The following is a 25,971-nucleotide window of genomic DNA, read 5'->3' on the forward strand; positions in this document are numbered from 1 at the left end:
TCAGCGCTGACCGCCGGGGGCGCTGTCAGCTACATTTCCTCCACAGAAGAAGAAAAGCGAAAAGTCATGGCGGCTGACAGTTTGTAATGAGCCAACGAAAACAGCAACAGACTCTCGCAAGTTGGACAGAAACGTTTAAACCAGACCCGGGGACACGAACACTGACGACAAGATGCAGATAACTTTGAAAACCTTACAGCAGCAGACGTTCAAAATCGACATCGACGAAGAGGAGACGGTGAGAGTTAAAAGCATGCAGTCCGTGAAAGGGGGTGGAGAGGGAGCCGGGTATGCCCTGGAAACTTTAGTTTGTGACCGTTTCAAATAAAACCCAGCAAGAGATATCTCTGCGGGGAGAAAAAAACAGGCAGATAATACATGAACTGTTTGGGATAATAAAGTGTGTGTGCGCTGTGAGACTTGATACAAATTAACGCCATTTATTAAAATACCGTTCATGAAAGTAGTTTGTCGTGTCAGCGTTTAGACGGAGCCCGTTGGAGATTGAGAGGAGGGCAGTTAACGGCTGATAACGGCTGTCGAGCCGTTAATTCATAATAAATTCAAAACAGTTACGAAATAAAGCAAAATTAGCACCGTAGTAACACAGGAGCAGTGAATTAAAGTTGTCTAATTCATAGCAAGTCATGGCGTTTAACTGAGGTAACGTGACTTTAGTTATAAAGCAGCACTAAGCGTGAAACAAATATATATTATAACGTCAACATTGATGTCTATGGCGACATTTAACTTTTCGGTTTGTAACTTTACCCCATTTATTATTTACTTTCGACTAGCCTGCATATAAATTAGCTACCTTAGCACAGCATACATTAACGTTAGTTACATTTTATTTACATTTTAAAGGTATAAAACTTTTGTTATTCTGTCACTTTGTAATGTTAAATTAATTTTCCACAATGCTTCCTGGGGTCATGTCTGTCCAACTCCAGTTTATGATGGTGTTAGCAGTTAGTTAGTTCATACTTTGGACTTTATTTTTGACTTTGTGCTGTAGTTAAGGCCGGAAAAGCTGATTCATTAGATTTTTATAGTGGTTATATAAAGGTTAAGTGATTAAAAAAAACACTATTTTTCACAGGTGAAGACATTAAAAGAGAGGATTGAAGAGGAGAAAGGAAAGGACCATTTTTCAGTGTCTGGACTGAAGCTGATATATGCTGGTATGTTTTTAAGTGTTTCTGCCTCACTGCCTTGCTTTCAGCTGATCAATACTGTACACATCCGATTTAAAAGCGCAGACAGGATAGCTGCCTTGTGTTTTTGTGTTAGTGATGGTAGTGATACATGCTGACAGCGACGAGACTCTCTCAGGTCAGGATGTGCTTTGTTCATCCCTGTGTTTTCATCGTGTGAATGGGCATCTGTTCTCACTCCCCAGTGTGTTTGTTTGGGCAACCTTAACTGTCACTTGATAAGTGGATGTAAATATGTGTCCCCGAGCTGATTTCAACTGTTCCCTCCCTTTCTCTTCTTTATCTTGTCTGCGACTTGTATTCTGTGCAGTCGCAGGGAGCCCGCATGTGTCATGAACGCCGTCATGGATAGTAGATTTGATTCACAGTGCCCTTAAAGCCTGAAGCGTGCTGTCATCAAGATTATTAAAGTATTTAACATGTCTGACACAGTGTTAATTTTGTCACCCATTTTTTAATTTAGTTGTAGTCCTGTGTCAAAGTTCATTCTTAGTCACTTTTAGTCTTTCACAAATCATTTTTGTTAGTCATATTTTAGTTGACTAAATTTTAGTCTAGTTTTAGTCAAACGTGAACACAGGGTATTTTAGTCCAGTTTTAGTCAAGACATGGCACAAACACATGACAGCTGCACTGGTTGTTGCTCTTTTTCTTATGTAGTAGACGAAAACAAGGAGGACTTTTTGTTCATTTTTTATTTCTTGCATGACATATTCGTCTCGTTTTTATTCGTCAACAAAAACGCACATTTTTTCGTCAGTGTTTTTAGAACATTGTATCGTCTCGTCTTAGTCAAGGGAAAAAGGCTTGTTGACGAACATATTTAATCTCGTCTAGTCTGACGAAATTAACACTGGTCTGACAACTAAGCAGTTCTGCATTAAGAAAGTGTGGTCTCCATCACTGACTTCCTTTTAATGGTTTACTGTAACATATCCTACAGCGAATCATATGCCGTGACTGTAAAGGCAGAGTGACTGTTTAACCTTTGTGGCAGGCAGAAAAACCACAATGGTTAAACTGCCATAATTTGCTAATAGATCCCCTCAATCTATCACACTGTATTTTAAAGGCTGAAATCAAGACAAAGCAACTTTTTTTTTTTTAAATCCTTAGATCATCCCCTGTTTAGTCCCTCAATGGTTCACTTGTGTTTAACTTGTTTATACTTTTTGACAGCTAGCACATCCTGATCAATCTAACAAATAATAAAACATAAATCTGACTTTTTAGTTGTCCATATCAAGCGAGCAAATCTTGCCCTGACCCACATTTGCTAAAGACCTGCAGTGTCTTTTCTGTTCATCGGGTAAAGCAGATGCGTTAAAGTGACAGTAAGGTTTTAATCTCCTGCTGCATACAGCAAGAAACCTGCCAAAGAACACGTCTGTCTGTTAGACAAATGACAATGTCTGCCAGATAAATGCAAAGGTTGCAGCTTGGGTAAGCACAAATGTTTCAGGACCTACCTGCCTTCATTTGTTTGGATAAGCTTTGCAGTTATCTGACTTTAAAAAGACAGATCAAGTTTGAGCAGGAAAAGGGCTCAAAAACATGACAAACTCTCAGGGAGGTCGAAGGTGTTTTATAGGCACTGTGTATGTATAAGCATATTGTAGCATTTTAGACAGCGTGGCCTACTTAAAGTGGCTTCTCAGACACATATATAACACAAAACAAAAGTAGGGCTTTACAGTGTAACATAAAGAAGCAGACACGGTGACAAAAGCAGGTTATTTATCTGCTTAACAACCCTCCATTCAATGGTAAAATATGATACCATCTATTGTTACATCCCTGCATGTGTTTTCAGGGTTCAGGGCAGGTAAAGCCATTAGACCTGTGACTCATCTGTCCTTTTCTTTCCAGGTAAAATCCTCAATGATGACACAGCCCTCAAAGAATACAAAATCAATGAGAAGAACTTTGTGGTCGTCATGGTGACAAAGGTTTGGGACTCAAAATAGTTCTAGTAAATTGCCGGTTTTGTTAATTTCCTGACTTTTTATTTTATTTTGTGGAACATCATGACCTTAAATGTTGTTCTAAAATAAAAAATGATCTAACAGTGAAATATTATTTGAGTTTTCCAGCCTTCTCTCTCCTTTTTTCTGTCTGTTGGAGCTCTTGAACGGGCTCTTGGTGCACTAGAACAAGTAGCTCACAGTGTGACAGAGTGTGTTTAGTGTTGATGTCGATGCCTGGCTCTGGTTTACTCCTATATATTCCACTACACAGCAAATGAGATGAAGATTGTTCCTAGCTTTTTTACCTCCTAACATGACACACATATTAGTTTAATATAAAACAGCCCGTTGTTACTGGAGATAGTGCTGTTCAAACCTTCTGATATAATGTAATACAGAAATACTACAGGACCATATACAAAAATTATTAGGCTACATTTTCTTGCAGAGCTTGTCACATATATAAGAAAGTTTCACTAATTTTAATGTAGACATGGTATGACTTTGGGAAAACTCAGTTTGCCAACCTGAATATCCGAAAGAAGGCTCAATCTTTTTATTAGTATCATTTAGATATTGCTTAAGTGAAACCCAAAGGCAGTCTGAAATTTTGATAACATATCAGCGAATGACTGATTGTGACTGTCAAATGATAACGGAGAAGTAAAATATTTTTCTATTTAAAATTTTCTTCACAGCCTAAAACAGCCTCGGCAGCTCCTTCACCTGCCGCCTCAGCTCCCAGCACTACAGCCCCTGCAGCACCTCCTGCCTCATCGTCCAGCTCAGAAACCACCACAGACACCAAACCAGAGGAGAGACCGTCCTCGACCGCTGAACCAGCTTCCACCCCTGTCGGGTAAAGATGGGTAGATGTTTGTCTTTAACTATCCTTTTTGGTTTCATTGCGTCTTGCTTTGCGAAGTGACGTGCAGATCACGCCTCACCTAAAGTCTGCTTTCTCTTGCAGAAGCTCTGAGGCTTCAACAAACACAAACCTAATTGATGAGGCCGTTTCAACTCTAGGTAAGGCTGCGTTTGTAAACATAACTTGTCAGCCTTCACTGTATGGCATTTCTGCAAAAATGACTTTGGCCTCAATGTCTCTAAGCCACATCTTGTATGCAGTAAATCTATGGGCGAATGTGTGTGAATCGAGGTTGTCGGTTCATTTTGGCCCATCCTGTTTCTTGTGCATGCTGGCATTGATGTATCTCAATCAATAAGCAGCCGGATACTGCGGCTTAGCCAAAACATAATCCCACAGTTCCCCGTGGCTACATGCTCTGAACTTTGTAAATATTACTTTGCTCAGAGCAAATCCTGAAGGGTCTGTGGTTATTATGAGTCGTGTAGCCATTGATTTGAATTTGTGGCGTTTGTTTATTTTTATGGGACACAGTAGAGAAAGTGATCTTTATGTGAGCTCACTCCTCAAACTCTCTTCCCCAGCTCAGCTGATACATAGTTTTGTTTGCTATCCGGACGTTTTTCTGTGTTATCTTAAAAGCATGTCTGCTTGACAGTATTTTGATATATATTTTACGTTTCATTAAACATCTGTGTTAATGAATGTTTAAAGATTTAGTTTCCTTCATAATGAAACGTAGTCTTGACAGCTTGACACCCATGTCTTAAAGTAAATGACTAATGCACATTGTATGCTTGATACTAAATGAAATGAATTCAATTAAAAGCAGTTGGGTGTCACATTGCTGCACTCGTCAAAACAAAAGCTGACCCACCGTGAAGCTCTTTATTTTCTCTACTGATGTTGCACTCTGTGTCTCTGTGTTTGTGTGTTTTCTTAGTGACGGGCCCGTCATATGACGCCATGGTGAACGAGATGATGCTCATGGGCTACGAGAGGGAGCAGGTGGTAGCAGCTCTGAGAGCGAGCTTCAACAACCCAGACAGAGCTGTAGAGTACTTGCTCACAGTACGTACGGTGTTAATGCTTAGCTCAGATCTGTACACGTCTTTCGTTTCCTGACTACTTCGTTTGTGTTTTGACATTCATAACACGGTTATATTAATCTTCCACTAATAACCACTTCCCCAAAACTCCCTCAGTTTCTTCCTGAATAATCAGGGTCTTAAAATGTGTCTGTGACATGATATAACCCACAAACTTTAAACTAAAACTGGACTAAAAGTAATTCACTTCAACTAACAATCTTTTTCAATGACTTTTCTTTCAGGGTATTCCAGGCAGAGATCAGGGCCCTTCAACAGGACCTGATACAGTGGCGCCTCCAGTGAGTGGCGCTCCTGCTCCTGCTGCACCTACAAGCGGTATTAGCATGCCCGCCAACACTGGCTCTTCACCAGGTGCTGGGGGAGGTAAGTGGCCCTATTCTGCGTATAGCAGCGCCCTCGATGGGCAAATGTTTGTGTCTGTTTATTATCCTTCTGTGACGTTCTGACTGTCTCTTTCAAGGCAACCCCTTGAGTTTTCTCAGAAATCAGCCCCAGTTCCAAGTGATGCGCCAACTCATCCAGCAGAACGCCGCACTGCTTCCTGCACTGCTGCAGGAGATCGGCAGGGAAAACCCTGAGCTGCTGCAGGTGAAGTACTGACAGAGCCCGATGTGTTGTAAGCGTGGATTTGTTTGGGAGACCTTGAAACAGTCTTGATTGAACAAGTTCATGATTTAAGTTTTGGACTACACCGTCCTCTGTGGCCTTGGAGGGGAGCTTTCTCAAGTCTGGATAAATATTATCTCAGGTTGGACTTGACAAGGGGATTTTTAAGATCTAATGAAAGACGTTTTTGAGTTTGAGGGATGATGGGAATTGTAGGATCCAGCATTTTTGAGTTTGACCCACACTAGAGACGAAGAGTCAGTATTTTAACCATTCTTTTTAAGCTCTTTCTTTTGTCAGCCTGAAACAAGGCTTGTTTGTTAATGTAATTTTGATATTATACAGTTATTATGTTTTGTTATTCAGTCGTTGCTTGCTCCACGTCAGAGGCATAAGTGCCAGGGAACAGTAATGAGTCATACCTTAACTGTTTGTTTACCACTGCAGGAGATAAGCAACCACCAAGAGCAGTTCATCCAGATGCTGAATGAACCCAATCCAGAGGCAGTGCCGGCAGGTGGTGGAGGTGGAGCAGGAGGAGTGGGAGGAGCAGGGGGAACCGGAGGGATGGCAGGCGACCCAGCTGGCGGAGGTCAAATGAGCTACATCCAGGTCACGCCACAAGAAAAAGAGGCCATTGAGAGGGTGAGGAGCAGCACAACACGGTCACTAACCTTTCCCCTCAGTCCAAAGTTCAGAAGTCTCTGAAATCGGCTGATGATGCCATATTCCTCACTTTCATCTTTGTTTCACAGAGTAGAGACTGGTAAACAGAACAGCACAGATTGTTGTCTGCTCATCAAAGTATTGTTTGGCTAACTTGTAACTCTTCTCTCTCTCATTGCAGCTAAAAGCCTTAGGATTTCCAGAGGGACTTGTTATACAAGCCTACTTCGCTTGTGAGAAGAATGAAAACTTGGCCGCCAACTTCCTTTTACAACAGAACTTTGACGATGATTAGAGAACCATCTTCAGTTTTTGACTCTTTTTTTTCTTATTTCTTCCTCTACTTTTTGATTGCTGATATTGAATAAATGTGTAAAAACAAAACTTTTACATTTCCCCCAAAAAATGTTTTATTCACTACTTCCACATTCACCTTTCTTAATAACACTGGATCAGCTGGTATACAAGGACAGGCTGTTTGTTTGTGATGAGTTTGAAATGGAGGAACAATTAAAGTAAAATAACTTAGCATCAGAAATCACCTGTGTGCTATTGATTTTTTAAAAATACTTTAGTTTTTTTTAATGAGGAAAATCTGGTTTGCAATGGCAAGATGTGTCAGTAAGTTTAGTTCAGGATACATAAGAAAGTTAAGACAGTATTCACACACTTATTGTTCTGTTTCAAAAATTAAAGTTGTGTATGACAAACAAGCAACATGGCACTGGTTCTCTTTCTGTTTACTATCCCTCATCTGCATGTGAATCAACAGGATTGTAGGCATGAGTCCCAACTGCAATACATTCATGAAGGCTTTTTAACATGTATATAGTTTACATACATGTGGTAGGGTTTAGTTGCAATGGCTGTTATTTTTCCAGAAAAAAATAAAGTTTTCAAAATAAAATGAAATGTGCATGGAGTGTGACTGCAAAAATATGACTCGACTAAATATGCTTTCACGTGTTAGTAAATTCACGTGAACAGTTGCTCTATTACATTATGAATTTATCGGTATGTATTTGCCTTTTTTTAGATAAAATTCTTCTTTATTCTCTCCACCAGACCCCTGGAAATCTGACGTTGCCTGATGCCCAACAAACCCCTTGAAGGGCAACACAAAAGGCAAACAACTTTAACCTGTGTTACAATAAACACTGAACTGTAAACATGATTAATTAATAGTGTAATAAAGCAACTATACATCGCCAAAGAGTGAATTTAGTGTTAAACTGCATGTCATCTGACTCACTTTTATATTCTGTAAACAACAAAACATAGAATTATGTTTAAAAGGCATTTCCCACAATGGTCCAGTTAGGAATTGAACAAGAGCTCTGAATGTGCTTAAATAGACCTATAGGGGGCAACATAGACCACAACATGTTTCCAAAAGTCAACACCAAAACTGTATTTACCAGCCTGAATATGTGTGACATGTATAGTACAAAATGACACTGACATGTCTGACTGTATTTTTACCTGGTAGGAAGTACATGTAGCAACAGATGGACGTTGCTTGTATTAAACAGCTCCAAGTACATTAGAACAACGTTTTTTTTTTACCTTTAAACACAGTTAAAATATTAGATATACAACATATTAGAATACCTTAAGGCTCTCTTCTAAATACAAATGTGTCACTTCAAACAGGCTCTTTGTGTTGATTAAACCATTTGTAGCTATTCACAGAACGTCATTTTTTGTTTTTTTTTAAAGAAATTTTGTAGGCCGTTATGATATTGTACAGTAGAATTGTATGGATATAACATTTAGAGATTGTTCACTTAGTTTTAAATCTATTTTAACACTTTATTACTTATCAAAAAGAAATAAATGATTAATTAAACTGCAGTCTCTAAACCTCTATATTTTAAAGCAACTTTGCTGGAAAGACATCTGAATTTCTTTTAACATCAACTTCATACGGGACTCTTTTTAGTGTTCAAACACCAGGATTCTGTGCATGTTGTTTTAGTTTGAAAATATTGTCCTGTAACTTTGTAAAAAAAAAAAAAAAACACATGGATACATTACATACATACACACACACACACCACATAGAATAATGCTTAATCACAGAGAAGAAACATATCAAGACACTATCTCACTGTAGCATCTTTATGGGTTTTATTCCCATTGTGCACCTGAGAGTTCCAGCTCAGAGTGGCAGTCAGATTTGGTGTCACCCTTGAATGTCAGCCAGTAACTCGGTTGTCCTCCCCATTCTTCCCACTGACAGGTGGAAAGAGAACCCCATGGAAACAGGACATTGTAGGAGTGGATTTTTTTTTGAAGATCTTTTTTAACTACAACATTGTGTTAGCTCGCCTGCGGCGATCCCACTATTGTCAGGGGGGATATTATGTGTGAGCTGACTGTGAGCTATTGCTGCCATTTAAACGTCCTTCTCCGTTACACTATCAGGGAAATCTACAATTACTGGCACTGCTGATATTCAAGGAAACTCGGGTTAACACGCATGTAATTTTTTATGCGACTCATCGTGTGGTGTCAATGTGTCCTTTGAGGAAATGATGTAGATATGGTAAAAGAGCATAAATTCTCTTATTTCAAATACATTTTATTATACTGTAAAATACAAAACAATAACAAAGCGTTTTTATTCACAAATGTACAAAATTCAAGATTATATTACATTTTGGCTATAAACAAAAAAACTTTGTTCAGAGTTCACTCATTCAATACAAAAATATGAATGTCTCATATAAATTATTGCACTTTGCAGCTGCAGTGCATTGAAGATTGCCATCACCATTTATAAGTGTTCACCTGATTTAAGTCCAATTGTGGAAGAGAGGTTTCTAAGAAACGCGCAACAACCATATGGCACTTTCATAGTCATCATCACCTTTTTGTATATTTTCCTTAATCTTTGGTACCTTTTCTTTTAAAACAAACAAAAAAAACCTTCTTCAGAGTCACTGAGCACCGTTCTGTATAAATTAACATTGTACCTGAAATTAATGGCATTGCAGGTGAAATGTGTATATAAATACAGATGTATTTATTAATACAGTATTTTGGACAGTGTGTAGTTGTTATCAGAGCCTATATTGTCGTGTTGCTGGTAGAAGGCCTCTGGAGATGTTTGTCTGTTGCTCCTGGTTTCCCTGACAGAAATACATTTCCAGTTAAAAGCTGTTGGCACCTGGTCCTCCAAGTTTTGTCGGTTAAATAAGACAAATTCCAGTTTGGTCCCTTTCATAAAAGTTTACAACCCTGACTGAGAGGTCTTGTCAAGTCACCTGCACAACGTGCAAAGACGGGATCGGCCTCGAGAGAAAATCTAGGCTCTTGAGGGAGTAATGCTCTTTTTGCCGTGAACACCACAGCTTGTCTTGTTGCTTGGCATGGCCAGAAGGCAAATTATGGTTTTAAAAAGTGTAGGTCACAAGTTTGTTTAGGGTTCTGCTGATGATTTTTTTTTGTCCTTTCTGGAGCCTTCATTCCATCGCCATCCAAGTTTCATAAGTGTCTCTTCATATGGAGAGCAAGGTGGTCTGACCTTGAAAAGGCCCGGTCGCATTTCTGACACTGAAATGGCCGGTGGCCTGTGTGTTTCCTGTAGTGGCGTGTGAGCTCGTCTGAACGTGCAAACTTCCAACCACAGCCCTCCCAGTCGCAGTGGTAAGGCTTCTCCCCTTTGATGGAAACACAATACACACATGGAGCAGTTAGTGCCGGCCCTGAGGTTAAACTGGCCCAACCTTCTCCACCTCGAGGAGAAAAGAGGTCCGTCCTGTCCTACAGCTACTGTATAAAGGCCAAGCTAATCAGCATGGGGTTTGTATTTGAACAGGGATCAGTATCAACCTGTTACACCGCACCTGCCAAACAACTCCCCTACCCCATCCCCACCCATTTAACCCCCATTCATGACACAATAATTTAACGTGTTGGTACATAATGAGCAGCAGTCATTTAGGGTAGTAATTTGCTGTGAACAATAAAAAACAGCATGGAAGAACTGTGTTAAACTGTGTTTAATAGCTACCAAAATGATGCATCCTGCTTCCTGCAGGTGACATCACTTCATTCAAACCAGATTTTAAAAATGGCACACAAAATAAACCCTGTAAAGGCCACCTAACATACAGACACATACCTGTGTGCGTGCGGTGATGTGCTTTGAGGTGGGAGCTCTTTGTGTAGGTTTTCCCACAGCCGACATAGTCACACGTGTGTGTGGCAACTCTCTTCCTTGGCCAGGAGCGCCGACCACGTTTAGGCTTCTGTTCCTCCGGCAAGCAGTCCCCACTGGAGATCATGAGGGGCTCTGTGGTGGGATTTAAAGATCACGGTCATCATCACATGTACGGAGAAAATATTCAAGGTATAAGGTGTAATAAGGACACAGGTTCTAATACTTGGCTCACATGATGGTAGATCATATTGAAAAGCACTAAAGAGAGCACTTAATCCACTCAGACACACGTTGATATACAGTAGGAGTCACAGAACGCCCTAATCATTTAGAAATATGTTCTCAACTGTAAATATCAACCTTCTTCTTTAACAGCTTGCGAGGAAAGCAGTTTAAAAAGTGTGAAAACAACAAAATAACTGCAGATTTTGTCAAACATTTGCCGATGTTACACCTACGCTGCCTGGTTAAAAGAACTTTATGGGGAAAAAATGGTTTGTCCAAGGCTGGTGGATGGAGGTTTTAATCCCTCTGAACTGCTGGTTTATGCGGGTATAATTAAAGCCCTTATGGTTGTTTAAGATGTATTAAAATAGACTCTTTGTATTCCTGTTGTCTGCTCTCTCCTCTGTTTGTCTGTGTTGGCCTGTTTTACACTTAAGTATGCATTTTCATACAAAATATAAAGTTACAGCATTCAGTAACTTCAAATGATTACAAGAAAATGTATAAAGTAGCTCTGAATAATGAGAAAAAGAAATGTGCTCTAACCTTGGTACTGCATGGAGGATGGCTGAGGGTAGGAGGTGTAGCTCTGCGGGGAGCTATGGTGGTATCCCTGGGGAGGTAGAGTGATCTGAGAGTGGGGATGCCCCAGGACCTGATGCTCCCGGCTCAGGGGATGGTCTGGGGAGAGGGAGGAGGACGATGATAACCTGCCACCTGTCATGGATCTCCCTCCACCAGGGAAGCCATGTAGGTCTAAGTGGCTGGGGCGCTGCTGCTGGCTTCCTCGGCCCTGGGAGTTCACCCCAGCCAGGTGTAGGTCGATGGGCTGCGATATGGTGCAGTTACTGGGGTTCTCCTGCTTTATCCTGTGGCATGTAAAGGAAGGTGAGGCGCGTGAGGGAGTTGGGTCTGACGCAGCATTAACACAGGCCTTGCTTACGCTCACGCCTTGGCTGTATTCTCCCATGTCCATTGTTGTCTTTACCACGAACTTGCCGTGCAGGCTGGTGGGGTGAAGGTATGCTGGGTCCAACTCGGGTCTCATGAGCTCTGCCACAAAGCCTCCAGAGGGCGAGACATCACTGATATCTGGAATCGTATAGAGAAGCTCGCTGGCAGTGCCCTGAGGGGAGGGGAGAGGGTAAGATGAGGAGAAAGAGCCTGGGGAAGGAGACATGGCCTGGGCAGCGCTGCACGCCATGGTCTCCTCCTGCTGTTGTTGTTGTTGTTGCTGTTGCTGCTGTTGCTGTTGCTGTTGCTGCTGTAGGATGGAGTTAGAGAGAATGAAGTCGTAGTCCAAGTCCAGGTCAGGCTCCGTGTGTTTTTTGGACATGCTGGGGTTTGTTGTGCTGGTGGCAGTGGGATGGTCTGGGTCAGAACAGCTGCTTCCGGTTGGCACACTGGGTCTCTTAAGAAGGGACAACTCCTCCTTCCATCTCTAGAGGAAAGTTACAGATGCATTAATGACTGTGCTCGCATGAGCCGCATGTTTGTGCCGTGTTATTGTTTGACAGCTCGGCTACAGAGCGAAGTCTGGCGGAGCGGGGAGCAAGTGTCCTTGGCACAGAGTGTTCACCAGCATACAGATTACTCTCAATCACATTAAAAGTGCACTGCAAAGCACTAATGATCAGGCTCACAGGAATCAATGTGTAGCCTATGAATTGCAGATTACTGATAGAAACAACAATAATAATAATAATAATAACCAACATATAATAATAATTTTTGGACTGCAGTGTCCCATGTGCGCTTTCTCCATGCTCACTTAAAACATACTGGAGTCGCCTATGTAAACTGGTGCACGCCCCAGTAGAGCGTGGTGTCAAGCCCTTACTGTGCTCATAATGACACTGAAAACACAACAACTACACTGTAAATAAACTGCATAGACTACATGTCCCCTCTCTCTCTCTCTCTCTCTCTCTCTCTCTCACGGGATCGTTGATGCCCGTGGCTATTTGGCATGCGCATGCAGTGACCACAGGCTACTCACTAAACTGGCGCTTCCTATGGATTTACTCTTCACACTGGGGCCGCTGGCGAACGTGGATATGGATGGTAAAAGGGTTCCACTTAAAGCCATCTCGACGTCATTTGGAGGCTGCCTGAAATTAAAGAGAAAATATGCGTAAATCCTTTTGGAGTGAATCCTGGATCAGTGCGCGCAGTCTGTGTATGTAGTCCACAAGTCATCAGTTTAAAGTTTCTCAAGCTCCACACCTCATCAATGAGAATCTTTATGTGATGTGTCCTTGCGGCGGATCCTCGGTTTGTCTTAACTGTTTTTTTTCTTTTTGGTTAAATATCCCCCGGGTTTAAAGTTTCTGCTCCGCGTCGCGCGTTATTCTATATTCCAGTACATGCTGATGATGGGCGCGCCGGCTGGAAGCAGACAGGCTGACTTGGTTTGTTTAAACGCTGAAGCGATTTTTGAACGGGAAGACAGAGAGGCGACAAAAACGGGGGGAATCCCTCTCCGCCTGTTGCCATGCAGCAGACCGGCAGGCTGAACTGAGAAAACCGCGTGAGAAGGTATCCTTAAATCATCGAAAGCTGCGCGGACACGCCTTCGTTGCCGCGCAACAAGCACGGAAAAACAGCACGTGGGGGGAGGCTGGAGCGAGCGTGGAAGAGAGAGAGAGGGAGAGAGAGAGAGAGAGAGAGAGAGAGGGAGAGAAAGAGAGGTTTGTTTGTATTCATAGCAACGGCACCTATCGTTACTGCTGTTATCCCTGTGAAATGTGGGTGAAGAAGCGCATTTATTTTTTTTTTCAGGACAGGACAGTGAGAATTATTTAATTAAGTCTGAAAGGGTCACCTGCAGGCACGGACAATATCACCTGGATTGCACATTATAACCCACTCCATTAGTCAAATAAAGCCACAGTGACATGCTACAAGTCTGGTTAACATCATAACATTTTAATATTCATCTGTTATTATAGGTGGATTTGTTAGAAGGTGATAAAAGATAGGCCTACTTATTATTTATTACTTATTATCAGCTTATTAGTGGGGCCTAATTATGCAAAGTATTGTGGGTACATGTTGGGTTTAGGCTATAGGTTATAATTCAATAGACACTGACCCAAATAAAACATGCACTTACTTGCAAATCAGCATTTTTCTATTATTATTACAACATATTATTAATATAATATCACAATAACATTATTTTCACTGCTACCTGCCTATATTTCCAAAACATCTCAAAGACACTCATTAACTTATCAGGACCCAAATGTCAGACTAATGTGGTTTAGAAGGACAATATAAAAACTGACTTCCTCTGCAGTCCAATTAGCAACTTGACAGGCAAGAATGACAAGAAAGGCACATTCAGGCTAATTTCCCTGAATAGATATTTGCATATGAATGCAGGTAGTTTAAAAAAGTCAGTTCATCATGGAATGGTATCTGATGCAGTCTCTCCTCTTTTGCTGTCCACACAGACTGTTGTGTTCAAAGCCCGCTCAAACGTGATTGGTTAATACTACACTGACTAAAAAGAGGAACCTGAACATTTCCAATGCCAAAGTCTTGGTCTCTTGCTTACAGATTCTGCTTTCAGATATGTTTCTATTAATAAATATCCTTACACTAGACTCGTCTGTCTACATTTTAGAGTTACGTCCATTGAAACAAATACTTGTTTACAACAATTTAGTATCAAGCAATCATAAGCTTGTCTTTATTCAACAACATTTAATGGCCTCCCTTATAAATCTTGCCCACTGCCAAAACCCCTATGAAAAAGATACTACTTTAATACTACAGTATAGTTATGAGAGTGTATGTATGGGGGGAAAAAAACCTTACCTGGGAAAACTGCTGAGAACAGTTCAGTGTTGAGTTTGAATTGAGTTCAGGCAGTGTTTGCTCAGAGCTAGCGAGCTAACACAACCCTCTCTGTCCAACATAATTAGACACATTCACTCAAGAGTTCAGTGCAAGAGCAAACAAAGCACTTGCCACTGATCCTGCTGCATCAGGATCTTGTTTGTTAGGCATGTCAACAAACATGCCGTCACCTCAACAGGACACATTTACTGTCAGTGTATGTTGGAGTCTTCATCCAAGTTTTAAAATGCTGTGAATGCACGTTGCTTTGGTTGGCAAACAATAACTGCTGGGAAAAATATAGACTACAATGGCATGATAGCTATGTAAATAGAATGCATATCCTGTTGGGCAACGCATTATTCACTGTTTGACATATTAACAATGTGGATCCAGACAGTAATATTTGTATTGTCTTTAACTTCTCCAACTGTGCGGTGAGGAGTGATGACTTTAACCCCACTATGTTTGAACTACAGCTCCTGTTTTTGAAGACCTGTTTCCTACAGCAAGCAGAAACACAATGAAACCTATGTCATTATAGCCATATTCTTTATGGTGGGAGATAATAGTTTTGAAAATGATCCCGAAAAAACAAAGGTTTCACTTTGACAACCAGGGTGCTTTGCATTGCAATAATGACAGAGAAAAGAAGGAATAGAGAAAAGACATAAAAGAAGAGAAGATGACACCGCTGTGTGCTTCTCCTGACACAATGAAGTCATGGTTATTTAGTAACTCACACCTGACGCTTGTATGGAATGTATTAATGCAACACTTGCACTATTAACTGAATGTAGCGAGAATATGAAAGCTGTGATACCCTGCCCACAATGAATCATTTCAAGTGTGACACAGTTCCAAATTTGACATTATCGTAAAGGCATTGATGACCTAACTGTAGAATCGGATGTGGAGCTATTGAGCTAATGTTATTATGTCAACACGGATCAACTGTTGAGCAATAACTCGATACTTAAGAGGTGTCATATTTTCCTCTCGTTAAACGAGAAAGTGTCCTGATGATGTGTGTGCTTATCAGCGTGGATCAAGTGTGAATGTCGTGACACCTTCCTGAAGCAGCACCTTCAAAAGAGTTACTGTTTTAAAGGTGAGGTCAGGTGCTGTTCTTGGCTGCGCAGAGTTCAAAACAGTCACGGTACAGACAGGATATTCTGTGGTTATGCTAATATTTAAATCAAGATCACACACAGTTGATAAACCAGTCACACTGTAGTAAACATTGATACTATGTAAAAAGAGTGTACGTAGTGAAATAACTCATCTGAACAACACTCGAGTATTTCAAGTTTTATCCTTTTGGTGTGTGTGTATGACTGACTTGGTTTCCACCGGTGTCCCTCAATTTAGTTCCCCCTCCTGGAAAGCACCCAAGTGAATATGAGTACCAGCGGATCATAACTCCAGATATTGAGGTTTTCAGTGCTCTCTTCCAGATGCTGTTCAGTAATTAAAAAATAGCTTTCATTCTTTCCTTAATTCTTAAAAGCTGAGTCAAGCCTTTTTTGATTCTCAGTGCTGTACTTCCCTCCACACCATCTCACATTAGCTCGAATATAATTATAAATGTAGGTACTTTCTGTCTGTTTTGTCACCTGACCTTAACAACTCAGGCAACAAGGCGCAGACCGTAGCTCTAATTTGAATAATCCTTTCCTTTGGCTTTGTTTGTTTGTTTTTTGAAGAGCAGTGTCATAATTCTCAAGCTCAGAAAGAATTTGAAGACTGCACAAAAAGAGTCACTCATTTTAACCTCTCCTTTTGCCTTTATATTTGACATCTGTTTGCTATTCAGGCATGACAAAATCATGAAGAAAACGACAATAATGGACGCCATGCTGTTGATCAGGTATTTAAATCCTTATTATGATACAAACTTCCAAGACTGCAATTAATGATTCATTTCAAGATGCCAAAAAAAGCGTAAAAAGAGTCCACCACCATTCCCCAAATCACAAAGCGACATCTTTAAATTGCTTCTTTTGTCCAACTCACACAAGAGGCTGTCCAGTTTAAATAGTGAGAAGAGAAACTGGCAGCAGTGAATGTTCAGTATTTCTGCTTGAAAAATGACTTAAATGAATAATACATCAACAAAATATTTTCAAATTTTCTGTCAATTGCTTCTTATCGTATGATTATAACATTACTTCAACACCCATTTATAGTCATTATTGTCAAATCTTTAATAACCCTCTTGGATCAGGAGTGCTGATCTGGGAAGACTGCATGACTTTTTCATCTCTAATCATCTAAAAACTCCTCATGGATACAGGCCTTGTGTTCAGCACACAGTTTTTAGGCCCTCGTAGTTTACCACACCTGTTACTGTGGTCCAGACATTCACCAGCAAGTGGAAACCTAGTACATAAATCAGCACAGTGACAGAAATTAGCTCTGGTCATTTTTTTTATAACAAAATAGTTCTGTATTTGTTTTCCAAGAGGCTACTATGTTAACAGACGGGGCTGGTTGACAGTTAAGCTGCGCGATGGTATGCATATGGATGAGGTCTGAGTTAGTGGGGGCTGTTTGTTTGGACAATCCCAGCCAAGCCTCTATAACTGGACAGAGCTGTGGCCGGTCTGGGATGCAACTAACCAACCCTGGGCTTTCATCACGTCATATAATTTAGTCGTGGGCTTCCACAGGGGTAGGAAAATGTGGTTGGGGTATGGGTTGGTGGTCGTGGTCATGTTGCAGGGCGAAATGAAGGTTTAGAAAAGGAAGCAAAGAGAAGGAGAAGTCAGCAAGAAAGAGAGTGCGAGGGAGGAGAGAGCTCCTGCCGGGCGGCAGGCTGTCCAGCCTTTGCCTGCCCTGGGATTCCTCGGCAGCCTTAAATATGCCAGTTATTTTTAACCGGCGACGTAACAGAGCCCAGCGCCGGCCCCCTCTGCTACAATATTTCCTTTCTGTCAGGAGGGGAAATGGAGGGGAGCCACACTTCCTGGTCACATGATGCAGCTCATGCAGCCGAATAAGAGACTTACAAAAGGGGAAGTGAAGAAGAGCGAATGAAAGGAGGAGAGGGAGCTTGATTGGCTACCTCATACCCACACCAGCCCACATATTCACTCAGCACCTCCTTTCTCCAAAGTGTAACCCCCTCAAGCTGGCCAGATGAGGCAGTCTGCTTTAATCAGATGCTTAGACGTCAGAAGCCAAAGGGACCAGAGCAAAGATTGGCGTTCGTGAGCTGCGGAGGAAATGAGAGTGTGGGTACAGCACATCAACAGACAGTGAGGTGGGGGCAGGGCCCTGTGACGTCAGTGAAGGGACCCGCCAGGATTAGAAGCCTCTAAAAAGAAAAGGCCCAGGACTGGGCTGCCAGAGCTGGAGAAAATGTGTTTCTCTGTCTGTCTGACATGGGAGAATCAGGGACTTCCCATGAGCTCACCTTGTTGACATACAGAGAACTTGGACTCGTTCGTGTCTCAATCTGTACTAACATCACTACCAGCGAAATTAGTACCAGCCACATATCATAAACTGAAATGTTTGAATGATTTGTACTGCTTCACATCCGTCGTGGACGCGTCAGTTAAATATATGAACATGCAGAACACATCAGCCTCAATTCAGTTTAAATACACATAAAATCACTGGATGTTTGTCTAATATTCTCACTAAAAATCACTCGGTCAAAATGTAATATGGTTGTGAAATGTTATGATCTACTCCAGCTAATTTTAAATGTCCCTATTTACTTTGCAGTTTTGAATCTCATTTGTACAGTTTTAAGGTAAAACTTTGTGTGTTTTGAGATTGTTGTGTTTAGCACTGTGTCAAAATAAGATGTTGGCTTGAGTGTGACTGGTTTTCTATTCATGGGTACTGGATTTATGACATATTGATCCATATTAGACTTTTACTGTGCCGTATATATCTGATGTAGAAAACCATTTAAAGGACCAATATTTAACTTTTAGAGTTTAAATCCTCTGCACAATTTAAATTCCTTTGCACACATTTAAATCCTTTACAAATGTTTAATTTCGCTCTACATATTTAAATTTAGATCTATCTATCTGTCTATATGTCAATATATAGCATCTATATAGGTCAACAGCATTTATAGATATAAAAAGCTCATTACAGGTAACATAGCATAATGATTTTTCATGTGATTATACACTAATGAAAACATAAATACACGTTGAGTCAAAGTTTAGTTACTATTACTGACATGATCAAGTGGGATTCACATTTAAAGATTGATTCACATTCAGAGAGAAGTAACATTTCTGAATCTATGGGAAGTCAGACAGAAATATAAACGCTAATGTACAACTCTTACTAATAAAAGCAAAATTACTTCAACTCCAACTTCAAGACTTCAACCTTAATTGCAATCAACCGTTTGTGAATTCTTTTAAATTGGTAATCCTGGACTTAAATGAGCTGAGCATTAGGTTACTCAACCCCTCAACATGATTCTTCATGCTTTATGCTTAAAGGGAGAATGAGAAGGATTTTCCTTTCCTGACGATCTATGGACTCATAAAAAAAATAATCACACATTTAATCATCAGAGACCCTGCCCTACGCTTGTTTTTTATTTTGTTGTGTTCAGGATGTTTCTGGGCATCAACCTTTGGGCAATGGGTGTGCAACCCTCAGCCATTAACAGCATAGGGTGTGATAAATGGGCAACCTGGAGCCAGATCGTAAGCGTGCTCCCAAGAGGAACCTCTGGTTTTCCTGAGCTAGGAAGAAGGGACTAACTTTCAACGTTGTGTTTACAAATGGCAAGACAATAAATCTTTCTTATTCTGCCTTCATGGGTTTTTTTATGTGACTCCCTGTCCAAATAGTTAAGCTACCTGCATAAACAAGGCAGCCCTTAATAAAACAGGTACTGTGTGTATTCAGATAATGAAGACAATCTAATGTAAACATGAAAAGGAACTTAATTCCTCCGGTACTTTAATCACATTACAAACGCTGCTTCAAACACGGGTTATCTAAGGTTGAATATCAGTCAGCAGCATCTGTCAGCTATAAAATAGATCTGGCAATCAGCTCTTTGATATGAGTTTTCAAAGTTTTAACACAATAGGAGACATTAACTGAGCTCTGTGGAGGCCAAGTCATCTGTGACTACAGTGCAGGTGCGGGGAAAAAAAATGTAATAGGAACAATCTCAGAAATCATGGTGACAATAATAATAGTAATAAACACAGACAAAACAGAACAGAAAACAAGTATTCAAGCATTCAAGAGCTGAAGCTGATGAACAGAGGTGCAGCATGTGGGTAAAGTACAGTACATTGTTCCATATAGTTCAGCTATGACCCACATCTGTAGAAATGTTAGCACTGAAAGTCATTCTTCTTGAAATGTTTCCACTATTTTGTCTTGTAAAGTTCCAGAGGAACATGAGCTATAGAATAATCAAGTTTATCACGAACTCTTTCAGTCACACTTGCACCATAAAAGCTAAGTGTACAGGCTGTCAGTTAACCAAGACCACATCTTTACAACGTTAGAAAGGTTCCTATAGAAACATATGAGTGTTAAAGTTTTTTATTTCTATGTATGAGTCTGTATCAGACCCCCGCTGCACAGCAATTATGGCAATCACCAGCATTCTCAAACCTTCAAGAGCGCCCTGGCATGGATTCAGACGTAGCTATAGTAATCGGTCGTCTATGCTTTCAATGCACCGCTGTTAAACCGTGGCAGTCACATTTTCACAACACTTGATTAAATCTTTATGTTCGTGGAATCCGAGATGCAATTTGATAAAGGCTCGGTGGTTCAGCGACACAGACTCGCAGCCTACAGTTTGTGATTTACAGAGCTTTGAGCTTGCATATCATTGCACTACCAAATAGCCTACACATCATTTGCTGATGATCTCCAGACTGGCTAAACACAACTGAGTGGAGGTGTGCAGATAAAGAGTTTGGCATTATAATATGCAGAAATTCATGTGGTAATTGTTGTCAGATTTCAGGGTAGTAGGCCTCTGCGTTCCTGAGAAGGTGTGGACTCTCCTGTTTTCCCACTGGGAGTGGTTGGGAATGTGTGACCTTTTCCATGGATCACTGTTTTTCAGGCCCTGGATTAACTCTCTGGAACATTCATTCAGAGAAGTAAAATGACACTAATAATTGTGAATATCAGCACGTAGGCACTGCAGAATGATCAATGGTTTGTAGGAAAGAGGAGGCAGTCTTGTTGGGGAAACTTCCGTCTCTTAAAGCAGGGAACTCCTAATAAATTCTCTGTGCGATCACAGAGGAGAAACATAAATGTCACCACTGTTTCTCCAAACCTCCCTATGGTATGAACTTCAATATTCAAGCATAAATCTGGAGCTAGATGGCAAAACTTTGGAAGAGTTGAATAAAAGAGGAATGTTGTTAAAGACTAAGAGGAGAGACATGGAAAATTATAGTCAGAAAAATACTTTAAAGTTCAAAGATGAAATTTATTTCTTGTGTTTTTTTCTCTCTCTCTCTCTCTCGCTCAATACCATTGCCATTCCCTCCTCGGTGCATTTCCCTACTAATAGGCAAACAACTTTTACAGCAACATTTTCAAGCCAAGTGTCCAAATCGAATCAGAAATGGCACATTGTGGTAACCTTAATCAAACTACAAATCATTTCAGACTGCTTGTCCCCGCTGGAATGCTGAGGAAAGAACAATACTTGACAGGCCCAATTTAAGTGATAGCTTCTCCAGTCTGACGTTTTATTGACATCATGCTGAGTCTAATTGAGGAGGGGGGTTTCAGTAACTTAAACCAGATGGGCCACCAGCTCATGAACTAACAGCCCCCCTCTCTCTCCACGCTTTCTCACTCACTGCATCTAACTCTCTCTCTCTCTCTTATACTCAACTATTTTGGCTCAATGAAAGACTTATTATGAAATAAAATGTCGTAAAACTGACCTATTTACTCAGATTTATATTGATTGTAAGAATCTGATAGCATGTAATTTATCATAACGTCACTTGAAGCTGGTAGGGAACATAGATTTTATATCAAATTTGATTTCCAGACAAATGAGGGAATAGTTAAAGACTTTGAGAAATTCTTCTTAAGAGTCAGAAGATTGAGTCTTCTGTTGATTAGGCAAAAGAAAATATATGAACAACCTTTGCCAGGATAGCTGTTTCCCCCTGTTTCCAATCTTTATGCTAAGCTAAGCAAACTGGCTCCAGCTATATGTGTAGCATAAAATTGTGCGAGTGGTATTAATCTTCTCTGCAGGACAGAAAATAAACATAAATCCAAAAAAGTTCAAACTATTCCTTTGAAGCCAAAGTAAAAGTTCCAATCCAGAGTTATTAACATGACACACACATGTGCACACACATCATACACAGAGAGCTACTACACAGGCTGTTCATTAGACACATGGATTTAATGAGTGTGAAGAGAAAACTGGCTGTTAGAAGTGAACTAAATTAGTAGGTTCACATTCTTTAGATCCAAAATGGGAAATTTGCCACATCGGCAAAACACTGTTCGTTTGCGGGCATTTTTGAAACGACATCAGAGGCTTTCTGATTTTATACCAACTGCGATCAATAGTGAAGGCATTAAAGTAATTTCACCAACCATTAATGACATTCATGATGCAGCTTGTAGGCTACAGTACTGTAATCAAACAGGCTTGAAGAAAAACACAGAAACGTTCTTGAGAATTCAATTAGGATTCTCCTTGCAAAACCTTCCACATAAATGCCCAGGAACATGACAAAAGCATGGTAATCATTAAAGCTTGGCCATCAGTGGAAATACATGTAAGTCTGTTTTAGCACTCTGAATAGGGTGTTTCTTGCCCACAGATTTTATTGATCTTTGGTGGGAAAGTGGGTAAATTGTGTAAAGATGCCTAGAAGAAGCCTGGAGAGAATTATTGAAAACACTGGAAAAAATGGTCAGATTACTGAAACTGATGTAAGATCAAATCTTGATCCTGTTCACATTGGTGGTCTCATTTTTTCAGTTAGTAGCACAGAACATTGTTGTATGGACATAATACTGGTAGAGACAGAGCTTTGACTAACAGCATGCCTTCACCAAAGCAGAACAACAAATATTTAACAATCTTAAACACAGTCTTTGAGAGATAGGTGAATACATTATGAAACCACAATGGTGTGATTTAATCCTTTATTTCCATGTCTGCTTTTGAATTTGCATGCATTGCCTTTCCAGGAGATTGTGAGCTGTAACGGTAGCAGATCATGGAGCAGTTCAACTCAGAGAAGACACCAGTCCAAAGCTCCTCATATCCGAGAACTAAATCTGGAACTGGTGCCCAAAAACTTACATGAAAAGGGCAGGTAATCAGACATCATTATGGCTATATGTCATGGTGAATGAGACAGTGTGAATTTATTTGACATGTTTTGCTGGTCATAGCCTCCACAAGCTGCAGTGTTAAAGGCATCATTTGCTGCAAAGTTGCCATTTTGCCTGTGCGGACGTGTCAAATTAGAACCTGAGGAGATGGCAGTTTTTGTTAGAGGAATCCACTGCTTCTACAATTGTTTTTTAAATGAATGCCTTCATCAGTCGACAGATTCAAAATAATTATCATGGAACATATCTAACTTTTTCTCACTGTGTGCTTTTCCAACGATACTTCAAGCCACCAGTTTTTTTTTTAAGGAGAGAACTGTGTGACTCACAGCAGTCTTGTTTCTAACTATGTGACCTCGTTGCCCTGCGTTGGTTTAAAGTCTTTATAGCTAGTGTGGACGCTCTCCAGCTTGTTGATGGTGTGTGTGTGTGGACTTATTCCACTACCCCACAATGCCAAGCTACAGTATGTATGCCTGCTCACATACATGGCAGACATGAGCTAGCTGCATTTGTACCAGGGAAAAAATGATGTGGGATACTGTGCTGTGGTGAGATGTCGGCATATTATGGAACTTGACAAAAAGCCAGTAAGACGTGGGCATACAAACACCATGTAAGCATATGTGCACACACGCTCGTACACACCTCTACTCTTGAACGCTGAGGGAAAAATACAACTTTTTGTTTGTCTTGGAGGCTTCGGCACCAGTGTCACCACATTCGTGTACAGCAAGAAAAAGTCATTTTGCTATTTAAAGCACACCCATATTAACAATAAAGGGCTTATTCAGCTGGCCTTGTGTTTTTATTTTCTTGTTAAATAACTAAGGGGCTCCTTTATGCATAGAGCAAACAAGTGCATGACATGACTCCACAGTGCACACGACGACATGAAGAGGAGAACAATCAACAGTGTGTGTACCTGTTGTGAATGGGTTGTCGTTAGGATATAAACGGTTGTGTCTGTGTGTGTGTCTGTGTGTGTGTGTGTGTGTGTGTGTCCTCACACATACCCAGGAGCTATGAGAATCCTCACTTCCTTATTCTGCATGTGCTCGTGTGTCTGAAATAGACATATGAATAGGACAGAGAAGCAGTGTAATGTATACCTGAGGAGATTACAGTTTAGTGTGTTAGTTTCTCTCCTCTGTCACAGAGCTGGGAACCACCGCAGGGAGGACATTAAACTATTTTTGGAGCAACTCACCTCTGTTTCCCCTCTGGGTTCCACACTGCCCAGAGGATCATGAACATGGCCACGTCATAATATTTGTTTATTGTATTGCAGCGATTCTAGCAGCTCTGTGAGGCTGTTCTTAGGCTTAATACTAACACCGGCAAGCTTGTCTTGCCAAATTAGTCTTAGTTTTAGCATGGTAACATTTAGTACTTTTAGAATAAGGGATGATGGGAATGTCATTAGTTTTGCAGGTATTTGGCTATAAATCAAAGTGAGAAGATGAGAAGTCAGATTATCACTAAAGTGAATACAGTTCATTCTCTGGTAACCATAAATGTTTGTACAAAATGCCATAGCAATCCATCAAATACATTTTTCAGTGTGCATCAAAGTGTTGGGACCAAACGGCAACCTCCGATGCTGGGATATGTGCTAAAAACTGTAGAAGTGAGTCCACCTTCATAAGCTCCCATGTTAAAATGTCCAACTTCACAGCAGAAATAAACATGTTTACAGCCTGGTATAAAAAACGGTTTTCGTCTCTATACCTAATTCCTCCGTCCATGACAACTGCGAAGGAAGTGATTTTTTATTTAACTCATCTGTTCAGATGATATTAAGGCTCAAAGGTGTGCATAATTAACAGTGTGACAGCTTGATTGACATGTACATGCCATTACAGATGCCTTATCAGGGCACCCAGACATCATTCAACCCGACTCAGATCTGCCAATGATGTATGTCTTTGCCGATATGTAGATTAGACGGGAGGCAGAAGAAGCAGTACATCAAATATGGCAGCGGCCAGCGGCGCATATTTTCGTCTTCAAAACAGCGCTTCGTAAACCTGCGGGTTACGTCACTCAGGCTCTGTCCATTCTTTATACTGTCATTGGTTGGAACAAGCGACCGACAGTTTGCTGCTGCTGGCCCCTGCTCGCAGTTGGCATGGATATGTTGACCGGCCCAGATACACATTGGTTTTTCATAATGGTTTTAGATCCAAATAAAGTGGTTTAGATAACATGGCTTCAGTTTTAGAGATCTAAGTTATTACTTGGGTGAGTGCAATGTTATATTAATAATAACAAATTGAATTTATGAGCAAAATATGAACATAAATTGTAATAATCCATAATTATCCTTTAATGTAAACTACACAGCAAGCAAATTTTTCATTCATTCCTAATACCAAATTTCGAATCTATCTTCACCTCCTGCTGCTAGTTTTCTTTCACGTGTCCACACATATCCCTCATCAACACATCCACCACGACTTACCCTGCGTTCCATAACAAGATTGTGTAAGTGTCTGTCAAACCAGTTTTCTTTTTTTCTTTCTCCTCACTATGTTAATACCTCACCACAAAGTTGCAGAGGGAGGGAGGACCCTCCCCTCCCTGTGACTCATTCTTATATGTGCGTAAGCAGCCGCTACAGTCCTGAGAGTAGTATTCCATTACTCTTACCATTATTATTGTCTTCATTTTCATCAGCATCATCATCGCTGTTGTTGTGCTGTTAGCGCCCAGTGCCAGGCTGGTGTAAATGATATGCGCAAAAACAGAAAGCAGCTCACCCTGGCAGCCAGGCTTAGATCATAAAGTAGATAATGCATTTCCATGGAAATGTTTAGCTGTTTACTTTCTTTCTTTCATACCATGTACCGTATTTCTTTTTCACTTTAAGAAAGGAAGTAAGGGGTCTGAAACAAATACAGAACAAGAAAAGAAACATGAAAGGGGGTAAATACAGGCGGATGTAAGT

At 40.6% G+C, this 25,971-nt stretch overlaps 2 protein-coding genes across 4 annotated transcripts; one reads left to right on the forward strand and one right to left on the reverse strand.

Annotated features, from left to right (window-relative positions):
* Positions 1-7,149, forward strand: rad23b (RAD23 homolog B, nucleotide excision repair protein). Of its 2 annotated transcripts, none has more exons than XM_019275524.2 (10): positions 1-238; positions 1,103-1,184; positions 3,087-3,166; positions 3,883-4,043; positions 4,158-4,210; positions 4,996-5,123; positions 5,386-5,527; positions 5,625-5,752; positions 6,218-6,415; positions 6,618-7,149. In XM_019275524.2, the coding sequence occupies exons 1-10, from the start codon at positions 173-175 to the stop codon at positions 6,729-6,731; spliced, it is 1,152 nt and encodes a 383-aa protein (XP_019131069.1). In that variant the 5' UTR covers positions 1-172; the 3' UTR covers positions 6,732-7,149. The 2 variants fall into 2 exon arrangements, with proteins under 2 accessions (XP_019131069.1, XP_010741001.1); XM_010742699.3 differs by having other exon boundaries at positions 2-238; positions 4,155-4,210.
* klf4 (Kruppel like factor 4) lies at positions 6,756-25,760 on the reverse strand. Of its 2 annotated transcripts, none has more exons than XM_027282114.1 (5): positions 25,674-25,760; positions 12,829-12,940; positions 11,376-12,270; positions 10,566-10,736; positions 6,756-10,101 (listed from the first exon to the last, which is right to left on the reverse strand). In XM_027282114.1, the coding sequence occupies exons 2-5, from the start codon at positions 12,916-12,918 to the stop codon at positions 9,926-9,928; spliced, it is 1,332 nt and encodes a 443-aa protein (XP_027137915.1). In that variant the 5' UTR covers positions 12,919-12,940; positions 25,674-25,760; the 3' UTR covers positions 6,756-9,925. The 2 variants fall into 2 exon arrangements, with proteins under 2 accessions (XP_027137915.1, XP_010740989.3); XM_010742687.3 differs by lacking the exon at positions 25,674-25,760 and adding an exon at positions 13,056-13,394.
* Between the last annotated feature and the right edge of the window lie 211 nt (positions 25,761-25,971).

This window comes from Larimichthys crocea, chromosome IX (genome assembly GCF_000972845.2).
Source record: "Larimichthys crocea isolate SSNF chromosome IX, L_crocea_2.0, whole genome shotgun sequence".
NCBI classification, from domain to species: Eukaryota; Metazoa; Chordata; class Actinopteri; family Sciaenidae; genus Larimichthys; species Larimichthys crocea.